Genomic DNA, 26,268 nt, shown 5'->3' on the forward strand with positions numbered 1-26,268 from the left:
GCTGCCTTAAATTGCTCATGCACATCAATTTTAGATGAAGCCTGAGTGATTGGCTCTTCTTTGTCGCCCCTTCTTTCGCTATCTCTCAGTTCTTCAGGAGGCAGTCAGTACGAGAGATCCGGAGCTGGTGCGCCTTGTGCTGCGTTACCGTGACTACCAGAGGACTGCCAAGAGACTGGCGGGCATCCCCGTACTGCTGGAACAACTGCGCCAAGTGGGATTTCACACAAACACATGCAAAAAAAAACAAATAAACAAAAAACTACTCAACAATTGCACATCAAAAGTGGCTTTGAAACAATGATGCCTTCATTTGAATAATAGATGAATTCTTATTTGACATCTTTGTTTTCACATGAAAACGGAGTATTCCTAGCTTTCTTTAAAACCCATGAATAAATTACTAGTCTAGGGGGAGAAACTATTGTGAAAGTCATTGGTGCTTGTTTATCTGACATGTTTTCCTGTTTGGACTTGATTTTCATGCCGTCAATGTTATAGACACTTACTGAATTTGTATCTGTTCACTGAGTATATTTTGGCTGGAATAGACACAAGAGAGTGGCAAAACATTTTCACAAGTTCTAACAATATTTGTTTAATATGAATGAAAAATATAATTTATTTTTATTTCAGAAGTATATAACCTTGTGCACCATTTGTGCATTGCACAACATTTAGGAGAGTTTTACACCCCACTTTCCTTTGTAATTTTTTTCAAACTTGGTGGCAAAAAAACATTAATAAACAGGCATAAAGAAGCTGAGGCACTCTGTTACAGAGGAATTTAATTAGCCCTGATGAAACTCAAAGTGCCTCAACGTTTTAATGAAAATAATGTGTTGATATTGAGTGCTAGAAGTTAAGAAATTTGCCACATATGCTCGTTTAAGTAGCTACTCACTCAAAGGAAGACTGCACAGTCTGGCTTGTCGGTGACTAAATCGGCTTTACTGTGTTTTGTTGATAAATTATTACTTTTATATCAAATACTGCATGTTTTCAACACTTCTCTAGCTTGTTTAAAAAATGAGCATGCAAGTTATTAAAATCTGCAGAGTTCTCAAATATTGAGGGTGCTTGGATTTCATTTAGGGGTGCTTCAGCACCCCCCAAAATGGGCTAGACATGCCAATGTTTCACACATTGTAGCTTTTCAAGTACAGTGGAACCTCAGAGTTTGAATGTCTCTGAACTCTTACAAATCAGACTTCAACCAAAAAATCTGAGTAAAAAATGCCTCGGAGTTTGAACTCATTTTCGGAATTTGAACACCCAAGCTAAACCGAACTTAGAAAAAATGAATTTTCATCTTCATACATCTTCAAAATAAATATGTGCCGAGATGACAGATTTCTCTTTCTGCTGAGCTCCCACTTCATCTCGTATTGTTTTTCTGATATTTTTACCAACCAGCTGCACTTCTTTATGCCAATGTTAACTCAGAGCAGAAGCGCAGATATGTTCGCTTGTTTACAATATGGTTCTGTAAAGATTTCCAAGAGGAATTTTGGGCAAACAGTGGAGATGGGTTTGAATCTAAAATATCTTTTCCACCCTTTGTCAGAGGAAAACAAATATAGGTATATTTACTATAGCTTTTCTCAAGGCCCAAGTTGCTCAAATCACTTGTCTCTATAGTTTTTGTTAGGCGTGCCCAGGTGATGCAATACAAATGGATGGGAATACATTCTACTAATTCATACAAAGTTCTGTATTTTAACAATCTTTTGAGTAAAAACAGTTGTTTCAGTAGGGGAAGCTATACAGGAGGAGCAATCCATTCCATTTAAGCCTTAGAATAGACAAATTTTAATAGTAAAATAAATAAGTAAAATATTTAAGAAATGAATTGCTTTGACTGTTCTGATGCCCATTTAGCTGTCTTTATATCTTTCTGTCATGTCACAACATGCTATCTTTATATACAAGGGTACCGCCAGCTCCAGGTGGCTACACATGCAAGTGGTAGACACTAACCCCCCCACACATATACAACGTGCATGTAAGCACACACTTGCAAATGTCACAAACATCATGCAGCGTTATTCCTCCGCTGCGCTCACCCACATCCTTCCTCGTCCATCATGTGCTATTATTTACCCACACGCGCGTAATACACAAGCAGCGCTCTGTGCCAGTCACAACACCTTTGGCAGGCATCAATGTCTTTATTCACGCTCCATCTTTTGCTGTCCATTTGGTTAATGGCCAGCTGTAAAGCCATTATCTTGCCAACTCTCTCTCTCTTTATCAATGGGTTTCTGCTTTGTTTTCACCAATGGCTGCATTCACTTGTCTGTGCAGGCCCAAGACTTCTATGTGGAGATGAAATGGGAGTTTACCAGTTGGGGTCAGTATACTGTATTTCATTGTGGTCGCTGAGACTGATTTCTGTCTGTCTGTCTGTCTTGTCTGTACCGTAATTTGATCTAACGTAATTGGTCATAAAGTGATCTAATGTGATCTATCGTAATGTAATTGTAAAAAGAGATCGAATGTGATCTATCATAATGTGATCTATCATAATGTGATCTATCGTAATGTGATCTAATATGATTTATCTTAATGTGATCTATTGTAATATGATCTAATGTAATCAATCGTAATGTGATCTACCGTAATTGGTCATAAAGTGATCTATTGTAATGCAATTGTAAAATTTTATCAAATGTGATCTATCATAATGTGATCTAATGTGATCGATCATAATGTGATCTATCATAATGTGATCTAATGTAATCTGATCTAATGTAATCTGATCTAATGTAATCTGATCTATCATAATGTGATCTAATGTGATCGATCATAATGTGATCTATCATAATGTGATCTAATGTGATCTATCGTAATGTGATCTAATATGATTGATCTTAATGTGATCTATTGTAATATGATCTAATGTAATCAATCGTAATGTGATCTATCGTAATGTGATCTAATGGTATCAATCATAATGTGATCTATCGTAATGTGATCTATCCTAATGTGATCTATCATAATGTGATCTATCGTAATGTGATCTCTCATAAAGTGATATGTCGTAATGTGATCTAATGTAATCAATCTTAATGTGATCTATCGTAATGTGATCTTGTGTGATCTATCTTAATGTGATCTAGTGCAATATGATCTAATGTGATCAATCGTAATGTGATCTATTGTGACCTATTGTAATGTGATCTAAGGTAATCTAATGGGATGTAATGTAATGGGATCTAATCTAATGTGATATGGTCTAATGCGATTTAATTTGATGTAATCTATTTCTATTTGTCTTCAGTGCCCCTTGTGTCTCGTATTTGTCCCAGCGACACCTACAGGGTTTGGAAGAGTGGTCAGTGCCTCCGCGTTGACACAACTCTCACCGGATTTGAGCAGATGACTTGGCAGAGAGGAAATCGGAGCTTCATTTTCAGGGGACAAGGTCAGATTTGTAAATGTACAACCGACACTCTGAAAGATCATCCCAATGTCAGAATGACATTGCAGTAGCTAATACTATGTCAGTGTGGCAATTTACAAGCTAAGATGATATTTCCACAAATGCAGCAGCCAAGTTTCTCAAGCACATTCTGATATTTGTTAATCACAAAGGATGTAAGTGCGAAATGAAACAAATCCCAAAGTAATGTAAGTGTGACTGTGTCTGTATTTTTCCTCAACGATGCTCTCTCTCCCCCAGCCCCCTTCTTTGGGATGACTTCACAACTCCTTGTACTCATTATTCTCCCATGGCTCCACAGTTCTCATTTTATATTTATCTTTGTTCCTCTTACATCTTAAATAAGTTTTCATGTTCTGACCTTTCCCTGCACTCATCTTAGTTTTCCCAATCAGTTTATTTCCTCTTCCTCTGCTCGTGTGAACCTATCATAACATGTTCCCTCTTCAAATCAATCATTGACACGCCATTTGTATACTTGGGGGGTACTGTATGCATTGTCATCCGTTTTGCACGCTTAATCTGCCCTGACGTCCCTCTGCACCCTCGCATTTTTTTCTCACATCCCAGACTCCAACGCAGAGGTGATCGAGGTCGACCACGACAGGCAGCTGGTGTTCTGTGAGACCTTGTGCGTCTCGTCTCTCGCGGCGCTTTCACCTGGCCGGGGGAAAGGCGGCGCCTGCAGTGGTCCAGCTGCCAGTTTGGGCCTACTGGCGGGAGTGCAGCCCAGCGATGAGCAGGTGGCGGCCCGACTTTCTGCCGCTGTGGTGACCACTCAGCTGGACACTCGCAACATCGCCTTTGAGAGGTCAGATGCAACGGAACGCACATTTTTGACTTCATTGAGTACTGTGATATCTCAAATACTGTACACTGGGGACTTGACACTCACATTTAGATCTACGAGCAGTTTAGAGGACCACACAGATTAAAATCCTTCTTGCTGTCAGGGACACTAGTTAATGACTTCATCATTTACTGTAAATGTTATGTGGTATTTATATACAGTATGTGCTACAGCTACAAAAAAGAGATGGATGTGGGAAAACAACAGTTATTGCACTTAATGATGGTAGATTGTCAGTATACTGTATTTGTATGCCACAACAAACCCACGGCTATTGCCATTGTTATACAACCGGACATCCTTGCAGTTGGCACCGTGGGTGTTGCAGTCTGTTTACGAAGGAGCCGCTTAAAGCCCCCACTGTCTCATGCAGAGGGTGAGAAGGGTTATGCATGATTGATGTCTGTTTTTTTTTTTAAATAATCATCCTCCTCTCACCCACTTCTTCTATGGCAGTGGTTCTGAACCTTGTTTGAGGTACCGAACTCCACCAGTTACCAATGTGCATTCACCGAACCCTTCTTTATTGAAAAATTAAATATGAGGGTTTATTTTTTTCAAATTCAAGGTATGGTAGGTAGAGGGTTTACTGGTGAGCAAAATGAATTGCTCACCTTGGCACTGTAAATCATGCAGTGAGGATGCTGACTCCCATCACTCAACTCAACTCTATATTTATAGAGCACTTGAAAAAAAATCCCAGCTGTTTTCTTAAAATGGAACGCAGGGCCAGCAGGGAGAATGAAAACAGCAGAGACCCCAGAATTGAACCCTGTGGAACACCATACGTTCCGTTATACATGTGAATTGATATTGCACACACTCGTCCGACCACTTTCTTTTTCCCTCGAAATAGTTTGCATGAAGGGATTACAATCATAAACAAATCAAATGACGTACCATCACAACGGTCACAAGTGAACTACTGGGCACACCAAATACATATATATCATCATGAATTATATGATTTGGGTCTTAAACTCCACCCGAGCAAAAAACACTACCACAGTTTGGCTTTAGCCCCTGATGCTAGTGTTGAATTATTAACATTGTTTTTTAGTTTCAATTTATATTTTAGCCGTTTTGGATTTAGTTATAGCTGTGTAGCTCAATGAATAGTATTGTCTATTGTATTCTTATCTGTCTCTTTCGCCTGAGAAGAGAAGGGCAACAAGTTTCTTTTTTCTTTATCTAAAAGGGAGTATAGCCTAGTACCGGTCTCAGTCGGTCGAAGAGACAGGCTGATTTATTATTGTTTAAGTCTAATCTGATTTGTATTCCTGGGAACTTCTGCCTTTTTGTGAATGGGAGGGGAGAGGAGACTTTTCGTATTCACCCACTTTTCAATAAATAATGATGTGCAGGAGAAGGAGGGACACACTTTTGAACAGAACACTGCTTGGGTGACTTCATTTGTGTGACCAGAAGCTTCTGTTATAATGATACCTTTGCAAAGGGACTTCTTCACCAGAATCTCACCATTCAGTTAATTGAACACGCAAAGAGTAGAATACAAATATTGTCTACTCTAACACTAGCTAACTCCTTAGCAAGTATGGTGCTTGTTTACCTGCTAGGGAGCTAGCTAGATAGCACTTGGGGCTGAAGCCAAACTGTGGCAGGGTTTTCACTTTCTTGACCTGGATTTGCCACCTCTGACCACAAAGAACATTTTAAGTAAAATTAGCGTCTTTGCCATTGCTGTGAATTGGATGTTGTATTAGTGCTAACATAATGTTTCACACATACCACACATTCATTGGCCCAGCCTCTAAAGCATATGTTTGCATTCATCACAGTGCCTTAAAGGCCAATTACACCTCCGAAATTACACCAACTTTAATATAACAAAATTGGAAACTGAAAAATCAACAAGCTATGAAGTCAACTCAGCAGCTTCTCACTCAAACCTTCAATTAAGGGAAGTTTCTCAAATGTGATGGAAGTTCTAATGAAAAGGACATGGCAATAAATTAAATGTATCTCCCTAATCCCCTCTTGACACTGAAGTAATTTATTACAGCCCACTTGACTCGCTGTCTTTAAGTCTAATTCTTCATGGCATTCATTTCTTTACACAAGTCTGACCATTTGGACACAGACAGAATAAGATGTTCAAAGAGAGAGTGAGAAGACTGAAAGCAATGCGGAGATGTGGCAAGGTTGTGAGGTGAAAGTCAGCTTTTCATCAGCTTTGTTGCTCAGTACCAACCGTGCATTTTGCTTGTCAGTGCTCCCTTTCTACCCTACATGCTAATTTTTTATTTAGAATGCATGTGATCAAGCCACGCTGTCAAGCGCCACACACGGGTTGCATATCTTTAGTCGGCCATGAAACGAAAATACATTAACAGTCTACTTTTTAAAGGGACAGCGTGTAGAGATTTTTGACACCTTGTGGTGAACTAATAGAATGCAACAACCTAAGTTTGAAACACATGCACCACACTTCACAAACTTACCACCAATTACTACCTTCGCTAAATTTGTCATCATTGGGTATCCGTAGCAGAAAGATGGTGGCGAACATGTCAACGCTGATGTGGTCGAACTTTTTTTTTTGTATATTGGTGAAATTAATAGTTGTTTTTTTTATGAATGAACTTTGAAAAATCCGAAATTTCTACACACTGTCCCCCTCCACCTCTTCATGTGTCGATACTCGCTAGCATTCACAAATTAACTTATTCATTGACTAAGCACATTTTTGTGCTCTTTCTATATTAACTTAAGATGACAAAATGGTGCCAGAGCACTAGCTAGTATGAAAATAGTAATTGGTGTCAAGGAAGTATGTTGAAGTGATACTATATATCCCGACTGCCAGAACAGCATCTTATGTGTCAGGGAGAAGCTACATTTAACCTGGGTTGTTACTAGTTAGTTTTTTAGCTCAATCCGTTGACCATTACCATTCACCATAATGCGTCCATCGTGGAATATATATGTGCACTTCCAGTGCATTTCTTAATCTAATCTAATTAATTTGTAAGACTTCTATTGTTTCTATTTTAAGTTCTGAGCGTTGGTTGGACAAAATTCCCCCCACACTTTTAAGTATTGCCACACATAATTTTACAATGCAACTTTTTATCATATCAAGTATTTTTCGTTAGCAACTCACTGCTATCCAATAAAAATATGTCCTGTATCTCCGTATTTGTGTTTTTTATTTCTACTAAACACGCAAGTGGAATTAATTTTTTGCCTGCGACTAGTCCAAGGTGTACACTACCTGTTAACCAAAATAAGCTGTGATAGTCTCCAGCATACCTGATGATGTTAAGCAATATACAAGTATAAAATGGATGGATGGGTGAATTTCTAAATAAATAAAGACAATTGTTCCTTTCCGGTATTTAACTGCACCAAATATTTGACGTTCTTTTAGTACGAAGCAGGATTAGGACCATATTCCATGTGCAGCACTACACTAGGCATCATTGAAAGAAAAATGATCCCTTCTCTTGATTTTATTGTAACTTTCTGCTGTAGAAAGATGATACATTCTCCCGTAACCTTTTCTACATGTTTCTCAAAATCCACCATGCATGTCATGCCGCAACAAACAATAGCGTTGAGCAGGATGTTCTAGGACAAACTAAGGATCATCATCTGAGATAAAAATACAAATAACAGCATGTATTTTCTGGAGGTGGATTAATGATGCCAAGTCTGTTGATTGCAGGAACAAGACAGGCATTCTGGGCTGGAGGAGCGAGAAGACCGAGACTGTGAACGGATATGAGGCCAAGGTAGAGAGAGCAGCCGCTCACATTGTCCAGACAACCCATGGATGTCAAAACTAACTTGATATTTCCTGCAATGACACTTCAACATACACGCTTTCCAGAAGAATTCCAAAGTTCTTTTATACTCTACGATTGCTTCTGATGCTTGATTTTTTTTTTTATCACCAGATTGCACGTCAGCAGTGTCCCTTAATGGCCTCTAACAAAAAGATGTTTCTATTGTGACTTAGACAAACAATATAGAGGCTCTCGTCCCCATTTGTTTGCTCAAGCGCCACGAGGGATCGATGGGAGACAAGTGTCACATATCGAGGACCATCAATCACCAGTGCTTTAAAAGCAATTCCGACAGGCCTCAGCAGTAATTGCTATTTTCTACGTCGCTGATTTAGAGATGGAGACATAAATGGACACAATCAGTCCAGCTACTTTCCTCGCCGTTGTTGTTTGACATATTTGATTATCTTGTTGTGGAGCATAGCCTGATGATGCTACATGATGCATATCATGTGATAGGCTAAATTCTTAGAGTGTATTGTTGTGGGGTTAATGTTTTTTATTTATTTATTTATTTTTTACATTTTTATTATAGCAATAAAAACAAGTCGTTATTCAGCATCGCACCAAGCAGTCGTTTTTCATCTTCTCTTCCATTTTTAGGTGTATGCCGCGTCAAATGTGGAGCTTATCACCAGGACCAGAACGGACCACCTGTCGGACCAGAACAAGAACAAGATGAAAGGTTTTCTTGAATGTATCAGCTAATATCGGATGTTGTCACCTGGTGTTGTCTTTACATAGCTACGGCAATTGACACCCTGCGACCTCCAAGGTTAAGCGCTGTATCATATCTGATTCTCCCGTGCAACAAATATTCCCACTGCCTTTGGAGACTTGCTTTTGGGTCGTGAAAGATCAGAACAACTGATCCTAAAATTAAGCAAAATTGTCAAATCTGATGAAAATGTTAATGCCCTTTTTTTCCGCAACTGACTGATGACCGTCAAGGGAATATTTATATATAAACTACAGCATGTACAGACAGGTTTTTTTTTAAACTCCTTCATTGGCTGTTTGTGTCTGAGCAGGCGGGAAGACTCCCCTGCAGAACTTTCTTGGGATTGCAGAACAACACATGGGCCCAAACAACGGGGTGAGTCATTGCATCTTGAATTCATTCATTTTGTTTGAAAATCCTATGCTTCTATTGCTAATAAGACATACCTAACAACAACAAAACAACAATAATAATATTAGGGTCATAATAAATATTATGAGGCCAGGTTGATTGTAGGATTAAAATACAATTTAATATTAAACTTACTGCCATTTCATTCACAACTCAAAGTGTTTTATTTATTTTACAGGTGATTACGTTTAATTGACCACTTGTAAAAAGCGGAACAACTCATTTGATCTTATTCTGTATTTACTGTACGTGCCTCGGCTCTGCAGGCCCTTGTGACCCAGATGTCAACTCCGGCGGTGACCAACCCTGCGGCGCTGAGCGCTGAGGAATACTTCAACCCGGGTTCTTCTCCCACACTGAGGGACATCGGCCACCCGTGCCAACTCACCACCAAGACGCAGAGGTGAGGCAGCAGCGCTCCAGCTGACAGACAGCCTCGTACAAAAAGCAGGGGGAAGCAGCCAGGCATAGACTGAAGTTGCCCTGAAAACCCGGCCGCCAAGTTGCTGTCAAGCTGACAACCTACAAATAACAGTGGGATTTTCTGACATTTATGCCTTGATTTTTACTTGCTGCATTGGCCAAATTGGTTTCTTATTTGCTGCCATGGACGTATTTAGCATCCTCAAATAACACCACTGGTAATAGAAGAAATAGAAGAAATTATAATCAGAGTACATATACATATACAGTAGACAAATGACCATTCACGCTCACATTCACATCTATGGACAATTTAGAGCAGGGGTGTCCCAAAGTCATCTCAAAAAGCTTTTCATTATGTCAACCAATATATATTAGTTCTCACTCTGCCCACCTCCACCTTTTTTTTTTTAAATGCACTTGCCAGCCATCTCAAATGTCATTTTCAGTACACAAGCACAAATATTTAGCCTCAACAAAAATCAGTTCCCATTAGTCTTTCTTAGTTGTGAGAACTTATTTGTATGGTGTTGAACCAACAAACAATATAACTTTGGATGAAATAGCTTTTCCTCTTCAGTAAAAGATGATTAAGTACTGCTTACTTAACTGTTATCATAGGGACACATTTTTAAGTTGGCAACTCAAAAAAATGCATTACGACAACTGAATTTCCCATATTTGGAAATAGGCTAGGCTACTTTAGCTTTAAAGTATGCTAGGCTACATTAGCTTCTTGTCTTAATTATGAGTGATGTCAGTTATGCTTGTCACGTAACTTTCTCCAAACAAGTAATCACACTACAGTTGTAATTCAAATGCTTCCATTAGTTACTCTGTCGAACATATGTGCTTCTACGTACAAATACAAACAGCGTTCTGAAAATGGAAGCACATTACACCACTATCTATTAGAAGCTGCAGTTCATTGTCTGCCTGTGGGGGGCAGTAGCGAGTAAGAATTGACAACACAAGTAAACAGCAGACACTTTTTTAGTAATGGTGCGTCCCTCACACATGTATTTTAATGTAAAACTAACAAATAATAAAATAATAGAATATAAATAGAACATCCCTTGATTCCTGACACTAGTGATGGCAAAATGAAGCTTCATGAAGCATTTGCGATACTTTTTGACTCCTCTAGATGGTGCTCTTGGTTTAAAGATAAAGGCAAGTGCAATGAAAATGGATTACATTTGCATTGCATCTTTGAATCATGAGTGCCATCTTGAGGAGTCAAAAAGTATCGCAAGTGCTTCATGAAGCTTCATTTTGCCATCACTACCTAACACTATAGTAATCATTAAGTCACTACGCAAATACATTATATATACCGTTGGCCGTGGCAGGCCGCAAATGGTACAAAAATACAAATCTTAGAGTCACAAAAAAATTCCGTTCATTGTTAAGGTCCATTTATTATGCATTATGAATTATTTATCATGTTATCAGACCACATGCAATAATACTGTAATATTCAAGCAAATTGTCCTGTGCAGCTAGGGGAAATGCACACAACTAGATGACTAGCCAGTGCTTTAATGCATCTGGTTGCTGTGGAATCCAAGAGGGGCGTCTGCGAATGGCTTCTTGTGCTACTCAGAATTCAAACCATTTGTGTTACTTTTGGTTGCCGTGCCATATAAGTGACAACAATCCTGCTTGCACCTTGATTTGAAGATTTCACTGCTTTTATTTGAGTTGTTCTTAGCTCTGAATTTGGAGGAAATACTCTTCAAAATTCTAGTGCTTCATCTCATAAGAAATTGGAGCTCTTCATCACAGCCATATTTACAGCATATGAATCTTGTGCTTGTTATAGGGAGAACGAAAGCCATTTTTTCAGTCCATTCTTCTTTGACTTACTGATTTTTTCCTTTCCTCTTCTAGCAGCAAACTTGGAACACGTCATTTTCATACAATCTAGTAAAGTGTCAGTGAAAGTTGAAAAATGCACTCGCAGCAGCGAACTCGATGACCTAGTCTAGTCACAGGCTGTCTGTGTATTCTTGGCATGAAGACAAGTCCCGCTACACACGTGCTGACCCAACCAAAACACGAGTGAAGAAAAGCATATTTCATTTCATCTCCTGGTCCGCCGCTAGCCTCACATACACGATGCAATGGGGCCTATGGCCTCAATGCTACTCACTGAATGCAAACTGAAAATGAGACAATATGCAAGTCTATCCTGAAATGTAACAAAAACACAAGGGCTATCTTAGTACAGCCGTCTGAAAACATGAAATTGACTCGGCAATATGCCGAGGCTGAAATCACAATTTAACGGAACAAATATTAGAATTCAGGTTGTAAATGTAGGACAGGCCTGGCACTGCTAGACTGATAGCTGTGATAAAAACAAAGTGTTTTAAAAGGGAGCTCGTAACAAGTAGCATCCAGGTACTGCATAACGTCTACTTGACGGCACTGGCTTCTTTGTCATGTTTAGTATTCAGCTCACTGTTCATCGCTGCGTAATTCAAGGCAACGTCACATGATGATGAGGAAATCTGTGGCTGCTTTCATCGCCAGGCTCATTAACTGATCCATTTCCAATTTAGGCATCGATCGGCCCAACACGAATCAGAGACATGTCACCGTTAACACATTCTCTGATCTATGCCTATGGAAGCAATAGTCAGGAAGTAAAACACACAAACGAGGACCTTAAGCGTTGACTAAGCGAAAAGATAAGCCATGTTCATTATTCACTCTCTTTTGTCCAGATTCAAAGCGAAGCTGTGGCTGTGCGAGTCCCATCCGCTATCGCTGGCAGAACAAGTGGCGCCAATCATCGACCTGATGGCCATTTCCAACGCTCTGTTTGCCAAGCTGCGGGACTTCATCATGCTGCGCTTGCCGCCCGGCTTTCCCGTCAAGATCGGTGAGTGACAAGGAAGCCAGGTGAAAGGGCAAACAAAACACTAAGGAAGCAGTAGGAGAAAAGATAAGAGGCAGTGAAGGAACAACAAAAGCTTTTTTTTTTTAAAGGATGAAAATGCCTCAAATGTCATTCCCCCCACCCCCGCAGAGATCCCGCTGTATCACATCCTGAACGCCAGGATTACCTTCAGCAACCTGAACGGCTGTGAGGAGGGAACAAACGTGCGTCCGGATAACGAAGCTGCGGTGGAAGGGGGCGGACAAAGGTACAACCTGAGGACGGACACCCCCTCGCCTGGCAGCGACTCCTCCAGTGTCTCCAGCTCAAGCTCCACCAGTGAGGACCCTCATTCACTCACTCAATCACTCGCTCAGAATTGACTTTTATTCAGGAAAAAAAAAAGTTTTAATGAGGCATGATGAAGTCGCCATGTCTCAAAAGATTCAAAGAACAAAATGTACAGTTCTTTCTGGATGGGTGAGCTCTCCGAGCTGTAATTGCTCTTACGCAATTCTGAAAAATTAAATATTTTAGATTTAAATTATAGATTTTGTCTGTGAAAGGATCACTGGAAAGATGATAGACGCAAGGCAATGATATCATTGCTATAGGGCCCCGCGTGGCCAGTTGTATAAAATAAAGTGGCACCTGTTTATTGTCATTTGTTTTATTGTTTATTTATTTTTATTTTTTTATCCTATTTTATTTATTATTTATTTTATTATTATTTATTTTATTTATTGTCATTTTTTTGTTTTCAAACTAAATGCAAAACAAAGAGAATTACAAACTGTCTACTTAAAACAACCACACAACTTTGTCTTAGAAAATGTCCGCTAGCTAGGGCTAAAACGAGTCCTTGTGTAAATGGAGTTCCGTTCCGTTCCGTCTTCAATTCCGCTTATCCGGGGTCGGGTCGCGGGGGCAGCAGCTTTAGCAGGGAAGCCCAGACTTCCCTCTCCCTAGCCACTTCAGCCAGCTAGGATCCCAAGGCGTTCCCAGGCCAGCCGTGAGACGTAGTCTCTCCAGCGTGTCCTGGGTCGTCCCCGGGGCCTCCTGCCGGTAGGACATGCCCGGAACACCTCCCCAGGGAGGCGCCCAGGAGGCATCCGAACCAGATGCCCCAGCCACCTCAACTGGTTCCTCTCAACGTGGAGGAGTAGCGGCTCAACGCTGAGTCCCTCCCGAATGACCGAGCTTCCCACCCTATCTCTAAGGGAGAGCCCGGCTACCCTGCGGAGGAAACTCATTTCGGCCGCTTGTATCCGGGATCTCGTTTTTTCGGTCACGACCCACAGCTCGTGACCATAGGTGAGGACAGGAACGTAGATCGACCGGTAAATCGAGAGCTTTGCCTTTCGGCTCAGCTCCTTCTTCACCACAACGGACCGATACAGCGTCCGCATCACTGCAGACGCTGCACCGATCCGTCTGTCGATCTCCCGCTCTAACCTACCCTCACTCGTGAACAAGACCCCAAGATACTTGAACTCCTCCACTTGGGGCAGGACCTCATCCCCGACCCGCAGAGAGCACTCCACCCTTTTCCGACTGAGGACCATGGTCTCGGATTTGGAGGTGCTGATCCTCATCCCAACCGCTTCACACTCGGCTGCAAACCGCTGGAGATCACGGCTTGAAGAAGCCAGCAGCACCACATCATCTGCAAAAAGCAGAGATGCAATGTTGAGGCCACCAAACCGGACCCCCTCGACACTCCGGCTGCGCCTAGAAATTCTGTCCATAAAAATTACGAACAGAATCGGTGACAAAGGGCAACCTTGGCGGAGTCCGACCCTCACAGGAAACGAATTCGACTTACTGCCGGCAATGCGGACCAAACTCTGACATCGGTCGTACAGGGACCGAATAGCCCGTATCAGGGGGCCCGGTACCCCATACTCCCGAAGCACCCCCCACAGGACTCCCCGAGGGACACGGTCAAACGCCTTCTCCATGTCCACAAAACACATGTGGACTGGTTGGGCGAACTCCCACGCACCCTCAAGGATCCTGCTGAGGGTGTAGAGCTGGTCCACTGTTCCACGGCCGGGACGAAAACCACACTGCTCCTCCTGAATCCGAGATTCAACTTCCCGACGGATCCTCCTCTGCAGCACCCCCGAATAGACCTTACCTGGGAGGCTGAGGAGTGTGATCCCTCTAAAGTTGGAACACACCCTCCGGTCCCCCTTCTTAAAAAGAGGAACCACCACCCCGGTCTGCCAATCCAGAGGCACTGTCCCTGATGTCCACGCGATGTTGTAGAGACGTGTCAACCACGACAGCCCCACTACATCCAGAGCCTTTAGGAACTCCGGGCGAACCTCATCAACCCCCGAGGCCCTGCCACCGAGAAGCTTTCCAACCACTTCAGTGACTTCGACCCCAGAGATAGGGGGGCCCACCTCAGAGTCCCCAGACCCTGCTTCCTCAAAGGAAGGCGTGTTGGTGGAATTGAGGAGGTCTTCGAAGTATTCTCCCCACCGATTCACGACGTCCCAAGTCGAGGTCAACAGCACCCCATCTCCACTATACACAGTGTTAATGGCGCACTGCTTTCCCCTCCTGAGACGCCGGATGGTGGACCAGAATTTCCTCGAAGCCGTCCGGAAGTCGTTCTCCATGGCCTCACCGAACTCCTCCCATGTCCGAGTTTTTGCCTCAGCGACCACCGAAGCCGCATTCCGCTTGGCCAGCCGGTACCTGTCAGCAGCCTCCGGAGTCCCACAGGCCAAAAAGGCCCAATAGGACTCCTTCTTCAGCTTGACGGCATCCCTTACCGCTGGTGTCCACCAGCGGGTTCGAGGATTGCCGCCCCGACAGGCACCAACCACCTTACGGCCACAGCTCCGATCGGCCGCTTCAACAATGGAAACACGGAACATGGTCCATTCGGACTCAACGTCCCCCGCCTCCCCCGGGACAACGGAGAAGCTCTGCCGGAGGTGGGCGTTGAAACTCTTTCTGACAGGGGATTCTGCCAGACGTTCCCAGCAGACCCTCACAATACGTTTGGGCCTGCCTGGTCGGACCAGCATCTTACCCCGCCATCGGAGCCAACACACCACCAGGTGGTGATCAGTTGACAGCTCCGCCCCTCTCTTAACCCGAGTGTCCAACACATACGGCCGCAAATCCGATGACACGACTACAAAGTCGATCATCGAACTGCGGCCTAGGGTGTCCTGGTGCCAAGTGCACATGTGGACACCCTTGTGCTTGAACATGGTGTTCGTTATAGTCAGTCCGTGACGAGCACAGAAGTCCAACAACAAAACACCGCTCGGGTTTCGATCGGGGGGGCCGTTCCTCCCAATCACGCCCCTCCAGGTCTCACTGTCATTACCCACGTGAGCGTTGAAGTCCCCCAGCAGAACGAGGGAGTCCCCGGGGGGAGCGCTCTCCAGCACACCCTCCAAGGACTCCAGAAAGGGTGGGTACTCTGAGCTGTTGTTCGGTGCATAAGCACAAACAACAGTCAGGACCCGTCCCCCCACCCGTAGGCGGAGGGAGGCTACCCTCTCGTTCACCGGGGTAAACCCCAACGCACAGGCGCCCAGCCGGGGGGCAATGAGTATGCCCACACCTGCTCTGCGCCTCTCACCGTGGGCAACTCCAGAGTGGAAGAGGGTCCAGCCCCTCTCGAGAGGATTGGTACCAGAACCCAAGCCGTGTGTGGAGGTGAGTCCGACTATATCTAGTCGGAACTTCTCAGCCTCGCACATCAGCTCGGGCTCCTTCCCTGTCAGAGAGGTGACATTCCATGTCCCCAGAACTAGCTTCAGTAGCCGAGGGTCGGACCGCCAAGGCCCCCGCCTTTGGCTGCCACCCAGCTCACTGCGCACCCGACCCCTTTGGCCCCTTCCACCGGTGGTGAGCCCATGGGAGGGGGGACCCACGTTGCCTTTTCGGGCTGTGCCCGGCCGGGCCCCATGGGTGTAGGCCCGGCCACCAGACGCTCGCCTTCAAGCCCCACCTCCAGGCCTAGCTCCAGAGGGGGGCCCCGGTGACCCGCGTCCGGGCAAGGGAAATGAAAATCCAAAGTTTGTATTCATCATTGGGGTCCTTCGAGCCATGCTTTGTCTGGTCCCTCACCTAGGACCTGTTTGCCATGGGTGGCCCTACCAGGGGCATGAAGCCCCGGACAACATAGCTCCCAGGTTCATTGGGACACGCAAACCCCTCCACCACGATAAGGTGATGACTCACGGAGGAGTGTAAATGGAGTATCACGGTAAAAAAATAAAAATAAAAATGCCCTTACCAAATAACATATCGTAGCTGTCCTGTGGAAAACACTTAAGTACTTTTTATTTAAACGTTTTTGGGATGTCTGCATTCAATTTCACCCTCTAAACATAAAAATTTTAAAAATGACAAAAATGGACATAAGTGGTTTTCACAGGACAGTGACGATATGCAGACCAATGCCTTGTAGTGCTTTTATTTTGAAGTTGTTCCCGGCAGCGTGTCGTGGCATTATGGCTGACTCGACTCGAGATTGTTTTCGGGGTGTCCATATTGCTGTCAAAAATTCTTGCAACAGACAGCAGCAACACAACATCCTGAAATCACTTTCAATCGCCAATTAAGAGTGCTAAAAAAAGACTTATTTACGCTCACATTGTATTCTACGGCTCCCTATTACCAGCATCTAGCGGCTAGCTGTGGTAGTAGCTAGTAGCGTTAGCGGCTAGCATCGCGAGCTGTCTGATCACTTTTCACAGGCAGTTTAATAGACATAAATGATGCTACACACTTTGATGCTGACAGCCTAATGACAGTTGCCGTTCCTACTGATCACTTTAACAAATGTGCTAGTGTAGTCAGTAAAATTGTACTGTGATTTCGATGTCACTTTGTCTCTAGAGATAAAAAAAAATAGTGTGCTCAACACAGTTTAAAAGTTGGCTGTTGATTAAGTGAAAATTTGTTGATGTGTTTTTTTGTCTTCTTATTCATTTCTTTGACCAAAAATGAAAAACAAATGTGAAATTCCCAATTATCCAACAGAATTTTCAGTAGGATATCCAAAATACTCGATAGCTGCAGCTCTACCGCTAGCTTAATGCTAACACGATACAAAATATCACAGAGAGGCTAATGATTAGCACCAATAGTTGCAGTGAAAAGAAAATTGTTAGCAACACATGTACTGTAGACCACTGGCTTCTACTGTATATGACTTAATCACAAGTCCAGAAGCCCTCATATAAAACAATTTGTATGCTGCCTGAAAATGTGTGACTTGGAAAACCGCTCGTCTGAGTCGTGCAGGGATTTTGAAGGGAAAGAACATGCCTGACCTCCGTACATTTTGGTCTTCTTTCCAACCAGGGTTAGTTCATCCTCACCCTCGAGTGTAATCCCATCAATTGTCCGATGACGCCTTTCCCATCTTCTGCCCTTTCGCCTTCCCCGTATGCGCAGTGTCATGTCGAGCCGGCGAGATCCCCCCCTGTGTGTTTGAGCCCCCGTCTGGATACACCATGCTTGGAGGCAAGCAGAGAGACAGCATGAGGGAGGAGGAGGAGGACCTGCTGCAATTTGCCATTCAGCAGAGTCTGCTGGAGGCCGGCTCGGAATACGATCAGGTGAGTGCGTGCGTGTGACCGCCGTGCTCCTCCAAGATTTGTGTGTGTTCCTTCAAATGCACTCGTGCTTCCCTCAATGACCTTCTCTCACTTTTGAAAGCACATGTCGACCTATTCAATGTGTTTGTGTTTTCTACCTTCTTAAAATAATGTCTTAAGTCATATTTTAACTAGAATATGTATTTTTGCCTTCAAATGGAACATTTCTTGACAATAATATATGTGACCTCACCTGCTGACATTCTGATTAATATTACATTTGCGGAATATGAGCTATGGAGCAAAATCCAACCGTTATTATCCATCTCAGGGGGCAGCCATTTTGCAACTTGCTGTTGATTTAAGATGACATCACAGTTGCTCCGGGCTCAGGCAACGGCCAATCACAGCTCACCTGTTTCCTGAAGCTGAGCTGTGATTGGTTGTTACCTGAGACCTGAGCAACTGTGATGTCATTTTCACTCGACAGCAAAGTGGCAAAATGGCAATATGAACCAGAATACCGTGTTTAAACTAGTGGGGCTGCATAAAACATATTATTGTCAAAAAAAAATGGTGTGTGTGTTGTTGACTTCCCCTTTAAATATCTGGCCACCTATTATTCTTATACTATTATTAATCAAATTGGTTCAGTTCGTGTTTTATGAAAAAAAAATGTATGAACATATGACATAGGTCATTATTTTAGAGAGGTGGCATTATTACTAATATTTTAACAAGGGTGTTATTTTATATATTATTGTAACTTGATCAGCATTTTTCGAGTAATTTTTTGGGTTGACAAATAACTATTTTATATATTATATATTATATTATACTGTACATTATATTTTTTATAACTAAAATTTCCCAAGCTATTTATGGCAAGAGATTTGTCTCAAAATTGTTCACACAAATATATTAGATTATAATGTAACATAAACACACATTCAACAATTCATAAGCAGAATTCAATATTCACAAATGATAAGTCATGAAAAGGCATACATAAACACACAACATGAACGTGGAAAATTGCGCTTATATGTGTGGATATGAAAAACGTGAACATCACAAATATATTTACGTGAATGATTTTGAGACAATCTCTCCACTGTATAGTTTCAGGTTGTAATATTACCATTCACCACTAGATGGCAGACATCACTTAGTCACGCCTGCACTAGGTCTTAATCTTATATCTTAATCTTATTACGAATAATTTTTTTCTCATTTGGAATGACATGCTGGATAAACATAGTACCTGAATAATACAAATTTGTGGGGGGAAAAAAAGCTCAAAATGGGTGAGAGTAGGCTGGTCGCCATGACTGGACAGAATGAGAGTAGACTGGTCGCCATGACTGGACAGGACGTGGGCAACTTGACTGTGACTAGGACAACAGGACTGTGACTAGGACGAGTGTTAGGCGATGATGGTGATTTGGCGGTAACGAACGCTGCTTGGCGGTGAAGACGAAGAAGACGTGGCTGAGACGAAGACCAGACGCACAAACGTCCACACGTAACCTAGGCAATGCTCCAACACTGGCAGGACAAACTTAACAGAACTAAATACACCAACACTAATGAGACACGCCACACAAGTGGCTGAGGGCACTGATTGGTCACACACAGGGAAGGGCAGACGCACACAGGTGGACGTGGTTAGACATAACGAGACATGGGAAGAAACGAGACAAAACACATCAACAACAGACAGAAACAACAAAAACACCCATAATAAACAAAAACCCAACCCCTACAAAACCGAAACATGTAATTTTTGCTGTTCAGTCGTTTTGTGCCATCCTTGAATAGTCGTTTTTACGCATGAGAGTCCTTTTTCAAACACGTTGTTGTTATTGAAGTTGTTCATTCCATCCCAAATTGTTGTAGGTGACCATCTGGGAGGCGCTGACCAATAGCAAGCCAGGAACACACTCGCTCTCTTGTGATCCAAGTCGCCTGGAGAGGTCAGCCAATCGACGGTCACGATTTGTTTGTCTTCCTTCGCACCCAATATCCAAGTCACTAAATAAGAGAAACGGTGATATAAGCAGGGGTGGCAAATCCAGGTCCACAAAGTAATTGCTAGCTAGGTAGCTCCCAGGGAGCTAGCTAGCTAGCTAGCATGAGGGGTTAAAGCCAAACTGTGGCAGGGTTTTTACTTTCTGGACCTGAAAGCTTTCAGGGTGAAAACTTTGAGTCGTGCTCCCTCCTCCACATCCGACTTCCTGTCCCTGTTTTGCTCTTTTGTTTTTCTCTTCCTCTTTTCATCTTTCCATCCATCCCTGACTCACATCCTGTATTTTTTTTCTCCCCCTCCCGCACTCCCGTCAAACGCACAAGCGCGTGTTTAGAGAGCGAGAGGGGGAGATGAGATGAGTTTCCTGCTTTCACAGTCCACAGATGTTGACTTTGCTGTCTTCCCTGTTTGGAAACCGGCGAGATGGACTCGCACACAACTTCCACTTTGTACTCCTCAACTCACACGCTTGCCCCCCAGAACACTCCAATCCACATTTTAAGCAACTCATCTTCTATTCATGTAGACAAAACCCTCCGCATTGTCTCGTCTGGTCTGTCCCCAGGATCCCGCAAACGAAGCCTCGCTCCCCCTCCAGCGTGTCGTCCACCCCTTCCAAGAAGCAGCAGTCGAGCAGCTGCAGATACGACGAGCAGCTGCGCATCGCCATGGAGATGTCGGCCCGGGAGCAGGAGGAAGCGCAGCTGCGGCGACGCAAGGAAGAGCAAGAGCTGCTGCACATCATCCAGCTGTCGCTCATGGAGAAGTGAGACGGGCGAAAACGTCGTAAGCGCATTTGGAAATGGATGGAACAAAAAATGACTTGTGCTTTCTCTCATGATGATGATGATGATGATGATGATGGTGCCAGTTTACAATCAACAAAACCACCTGTTTAGACAAAAGGCCGACTATAATTCAGCTGGTGGAAGTGACATGTGAATGTTGAACTTTTGACCCATAGTAATGATAATAATGATAAAAGTTGCTGAGCTGTAGTTAGTTGTGTGTTTTTTTTTTTTTTTTTTTTACTTGCACAAATCCAAATGTACTGTATTTACATTGTGGTTGGCTCACAAGCTGGAGCACAAAGTGAACTGCAGGAGCACAGATCTGATTTGTTTGTCAATTACATTTAGTGTACCGCACTGCAATCACGAGCTGTGTCAAACATTCTGCCTTTACTTGAAATCAGTTTTACACCATACATGACCGCGAAGCATCGGATCTGTACATATGCGCCTCTATCAGATCCCCCACCTGCGCTACTAGTTAGACCTGGTTTGACCGAGTCTAACATCTAGTCTATCTATCTAAATGGCGATGCGCTGATGGGCGCGGCCGAAACCAAATTCACTAACACGCTAGACCTAATCTTGCCATGGCACGGAAATTAAGTTGCGTCCGTTTTTAGACCAAGCGCTGTCTGCTTTCTGTTATCAAATTGCCAGATGCGCCAAAAAAGGAAGACTTAACTTGCCCCGGCATGAAAATTGAGATGTTTTTATGCCGAGTGCATGGGCGCCTTTGTCTATGTGTGCCCTGCAATTAACTGGCAAGCAGTCCAGCTTATAGTCTCTCACAAAAAAATTGGGTCAAAAATTAACCTAATTTGGGTTAAGAATGGACCGATCCATTACTTGGGTAAACAACTCAACCCATAATGTGTTGTTTTGTACAAAACACCCCAAAATGACCCAATTTTGGGGGTTTTGTACAAAGCATCAGATAGAGTTGGGTCAAATTGACCCAAATAGTGGTTCATTCCATTTTTGACCCAATTTATAAATAAAAACAGTTGGGTCAAAAATAACCCAATTTGGGTTAATAATGGACTGATCCGCTACTTGGATCAATTAGCCCAAAATATTCTCCCCTGGGTTTTTTTTGGTACAAAATCACCCAATTGTATTTATTTATTTATTTTTAATATACAAAATGACAACATTTTGGGGGGTTGTTTTGTGTAAAGCAACTCAGAAAATGGCTCTAATTGACCCGAGTAGTGGATCGGCCTATTTTTTAACCAAATTGGGTTATTTTTGACCCAACTGTTTTTTGAGTGAAAGTTATTTAAATACGTGAATGGAATGACTTTTTTTTTTTTTTTTTGTCAAGGCAGAATTTTGGATGCAACTCTTACATTGGACCACGTTAGAGGTACCTAAAGAAATGTCTGATGCGTATACAACTGTACTCATAATCTACCAATATGGAGCATTTTGAACATTCTCATCTCCAAAATGCTAATGAGATGTTTTTGAATGTAAATAACAGAAACGACAGACCGACAGTTTTGATACAGATACATACATTTGAAGTCGTACTTTTATCACTAATAGCAGCACAACTTGAGGAGAACCATCCTGCTCCTCTTTAATTCACACTTTTTTTTTTAATCACGTCAAATGTTTTTATGGGTATACTAGTCAAATAAACGAACGTCTTATAATAAGTGTGTCTCTTTATGTGTGCGTGTGTATGTTTTTATTTCTTATTGTGCAGTTTGTTCCACAGAGAAGGCTCCATGTTCCTTCCTTGTGTGCTGGAATCCCGCAGCGTTGTAAAATTAGCTCCAAAAGCCAACAGTGTGAGTAGCATTAAGTGCATCCTTGAGCTGCAGCCCAGCGTTCAGTAATTTTTACAGGTCTGCCCAAATAAAAAGAAATCACGGACATTTTAGGTCAACTTGGCAGACATAACGAACTGCTAATTAAAATCATTTATCCACTTTGTGTAATCCACTGATGTAGATTTGATTAGCAAAACTCTAATTAAGCACTTTCATGTGGTGCTCCTCACTCCCTCCCACCTCAAATATGTTTTTATTTAATTACAAAAACACCAAGTGGAGCTTGTGATGTCTTTTAAAGTATCTCATAATAAAGTAGATTTAATGTCACCCTCTCCTGGTTAAATAATTGAGTGAGAGAGCAGGAGAGAGGGGGGCCCTGGTGGCTTCTATCAGTGTTTAATTAGTCACATGAAGCAAAAGGTAAAATGTCAGCAGTGCAGACTCCCCCACTGAGACGTGCGTGGCTGAAGTTCACCCGCAGACTGCACTTACGATCCTGACGAGCAAGATGAAGTGCATTTACGCTCCAGCAGATGGCAGTAGAGGTCGGAGTATGTCAGTGTCGTGAGAGAGAAGTCAGACTCCAGTCAAAATAAACCAACTGTATTTATTAACTGCTAAAGCGCTGAATATAAAAACAAATATTGAACATATTCCGCTTTGCCCTGGTTTAATTAAAAAAATGAATAAAGACATTTGTCCATTTGTGGAAAAAAAACAACTACGAGGCTAACGAGCCTCCATTGACATCAGTGCAAAACATACTTGGAGATTAAGAAAATGATCAAAACAGTAAAGTGCATGTTTTGAGAAAAAGCCCTCTTGTTGGAGTTTATACACTTTGCAGTGAAGGTCACACACACACAAACTGAACATTTATAATAATAATAATAAAAAAAAAATCACAGACATGGAGTGTGTGGTTCATTCATTGTGTGCATGAAAGGTTGTCAGTCCAGTTCAAACACATCCAGTAGTTGACACGGGGGCTGCTAGGAACTCACTTCAGGATTACCTCTCACACACGCACACACACTACTGAAATGTTCTCACAAAGAAAACATGTATTTCAGTATCTATGAGCATTTCAGTGCAATGTGTGAGAGTATTTCACGATATTCATTTCAGTTGCATGTGAGGTCATCTTGACTTCCATGGAAAGCCATTAAAGTATTTGTTCAATCATTGATTATGGGAGGTCATCATACATCCATATGTACTATGGAATAAATACACTGTAAAAAACAAAAAAACAACATTTTTTTCACTCAGAAAATCTAGGTAAATTTTACAATTAGAGTTTTGAGTATATTTGGTCAGTTAATTATAAAAAAATATATTTAAAAAACTATGCCTTGGTTGCGGATATGGACCGAACCAACAACCCTCAGGTTGGGAGACATGCCACTCCTGTAGTGTGTTATTATATTGATGGTGTCAGGCATAATCCTCGTACTTCCAAGAGACCACTTTTTGGTCTCATCTTGGACACACCAGCAATGCAGTCGAGTGGCAAACAGCAAGAGAGCATGGCTCAGGTAATAGAGTCGCTGCCTCCCAAACTGAAGGTCATGAGTTCGTTCCTCAAAGCTTGAGTAACTTCTTTAAAAAAATAAAAATTTTAAATGGTTAAATGTACTCAAAATTCTCTTTGTAAATTTACTTAGAATTTCTGGGTGAAAAAAACAAGTAAATATTACTTTCTTCCTGTTAATTTTTTTTTATTTTTTACAGTGTACTAGTGCCCTAGTTGTTCTGCTAGTGAACTACTAGAGAGGACTGAGTGCACTAGTACATGGACAAAGATTTTAAAGAAATCCTCTAATGGCGTTCCATAAAATCTTAACAACTCCTCACATGTTGACATGCAGACATGCGGCCGTCGTCTCATTGCAAACACCTGCTACACATTCCAATGGCACACTCGGTGCCGAGTCGAGTCCACTTGTGTGCGTTCCAGTGAGGTCGCGTGGTGCACGAGTGAGGTCACATGGTGTTGTACAGCAGTGTGGCGGCGGTGGCGGCGCGCTGCTTTCTCTCGCTGGCTTTCCGAGAACGTCTGGAAGAGTGAGCCCTCCCCTGTTGCCGTGGCGACGTCACCAGCGAACCGCTACCGCCGCCCTCCGGCTCCTCCCGCTCGCTCCTCTCGGGGGAGCGGGACGAAGAGAGGTCTTCACGGGACAAACGTGAACAATTGTTCCATGCAAGAACTTTCTGCTTCTTCCACGTGTCGTCCGAGTGAGACGGCGACGCGGGGGAAGAGTGTTGGGAGTGCGGCGCCGCTGTCGTCCGGGCGTGCTGCCTCAGGTCGAGGTCGCTGAGGTCGTTTGCTGACAATTCCAGGCAGTCCAGTTTAGCCAAGGAGGCCGACCTCTTCATGAGAGACGGCGGGGTGAGGCCCGCCTGGCGGATGCGAGCCTCCAGCTGGACGGCTCGGTGCCATCCGGCCGGGTCCGGGTCGTTCTTCCAGCCTTGTTTGAGCAGCTGTGCAGCTGTGCAGCCGGCAGGGGGCTCGGAATCCATGATGTGAGGCTGCCCCGTGTCCGGCGTCTCCAGGCCACCGTCATGGAGGAAGGCCTGCAGTTCTCTCAGCGTCTGCCGAATCCTTTCAAGCTCCTGGCTGCCGCGTGTTAGACGCTTTTGGGCGGCGCAGTTGGAGCCGCAACTCCCTCGCACACAGAGGGACTCCGGGTTCTCATCAGGGTTCGACTCCTCGATTGTGACCCCATCCAGACTCATTTGGAGCCCATTGTCTGTTTGAGTTGAGGTATGTAGAGATGAGTCAACTGTGTGAGGCTCATACGTCATATGGCTTAGAGGATGTAGTAGAGCACCAAACATTTGGCTGATGGCGGCGTTTTGGAGGTTGGCTGTTTCGGAGACGCCCACTTCAGTCTCGTCCTTCGGGCGGCATGAATGTTCCAACGTTCGGACAGGTGGGTGTTCGCTGCACGGGGACGGCAGCGGGGAACGCTGCGCCGCCGCCATCTCCATTTCCTGCCTCAACTTCTGCTCCAGCTGCTCGGTGGCCCGCCGCACCGAGCCGGCCGGCAGATCGCACGGCGGCGGCGAGGGGGACGTGGGGCGAGGCGGGGCTTTGAGATCCGGCGCCTCCTGAGGAAATGGAAAGCTGGGCGACGGAGGGGAGGAGGCAGGTGAGGTTAAGGAAGCTGTCGGGTGGCTTATGGCTTCGATCTCAGTGACGATATGGCGGACTGATATTCCGTTGTCGTGCTGAGGCAGGTGAAGACTGTCGGGGCTCAGCTTGTCATCGCTAACTTCAGCCTGCGGAAAGACAAGAGCAAACATTTTGTACATAAGTTATCCCATATTTACTCTTATTATCATTTTTTCAGCAGTGTAAGCTTGTTTGAATTATGTGAGTTGGAGTTATCTGTGAGGAGAGCATAGCCCCGTGGGAAGGATGCTCCTGCAGCTGCAGGGCAGGAACTGTGCCTTGTCACAAGATAGCGGCTGAAACACTTTGCGGATGAACTGTTGAACTTTGACTGAAGAAGACACGTCTGTATTATTATGTG

General features: G+C 43.5%; 2 protein-coding genes across 4 annotated transcripts in view; one reads left to right on the forward strand and one right to left on the reverse strand.

Moving 5' to 3' along the window:
- The window catches only part of ankrd13b (ankyrin repeat domain 13B), a 45,868-nt gene extending 23,265 nt beyond the window's left edge, over nucleotides 1–22,603 (forward strand). The window contains exons 3-15 of the mRNA XM_086080894.1: nucleotides 90–214; nucleotides 2,308–2,353; nucleotides 3,284–3,427; nucleotides 4,016–4,256; nucleotides 7,984–8,050; nucleotides 8,708–8,789; nucleotides 9,136–9,200; nucleotides 9,503–9,639; nucleotides 12,392–12,549; nucleotides 12,697–12,885; nucleotides 17,983–18,146; nucleotides 20,025–20,101; nucleotides 20,720–22,603. Of these exons, the coding sequence (XP_085937020.1) occupies nucleotides 90–214; nucleotides 2,308–2,353; nucleotides 3,284–3,427; nucleotides 4,016–4,256; nucleotides 7,984–8,050; nucleotides 8,708–8,789; nucleotides 9,136–9,200; nucleotides 9,503–9,639; nucleotides 12,392–12,549; nucleotides 12,697–12,885; nucleotides 17,983–18,146; nucleotides 20,025–20,101; nucleotides 20,720–20,924 (1,700 nt within the window). The 3' untranslated portion in view covers nucleotides 20,925–22,603. The remainder of the gene's footprint in view (nucleotides 1–89; nucleotides 215–2,307; nucleotides 2,354–3,283; nucleotides 3,428–4,015; nucleotides 4,257–7,983; nucleotides 8,051–8,707; nucleotides 8,790–9,135; nucleotides 9,201–9,502; nucleotides 9,640–12,391; nucleotides 12,550–12,696; nucleotides 12,886–17,982; nucleotides 18,147–20,024; nucleotides 20,102–20,719) is intronic.
- Nucleotides 22,604–23,322: 719 nt separating this feature from the next.
- ssh2a (slingshot protein phosphatase 2a) overlaps nucleotides 23,323–26,268 on the reverse strand; it is a 34,307-nt gene continuing 31,361 nt past the window's right edge. For all 3 annotated transcript variants that reach the window (XM_086081027.1, XM_086081028.1, XM_086081026.1), the window contains one exon: nucleotides 23,323–26,014. In XM_086081027.1, coding sequence (XP_085937153.1) covers nucleotides 24,716–26,014 — 1,299 coding nt within the window. In that variant the 3' untranslated portion in view covers nucleotides 23,323–24,715. The remainder of the gene's footprint in view (nucleotides 26,015–26,268) is intronic.

This window comes from Leptonotus elevatus, chromosome 7, assembly GCF_054856555.1.
Source record: "Leptonotus elevatus isolate MCC_2025b chromosome 7, RoL_Lele_1.0, whole genome shotgun sequence".
Taxonomy (NCBI): Eukaryota; Metazoa; Chordata; class Actinopteri; order Syngnathiformes; family Syngnathidae; genus Leptonotus; species Leptonotus elevatus.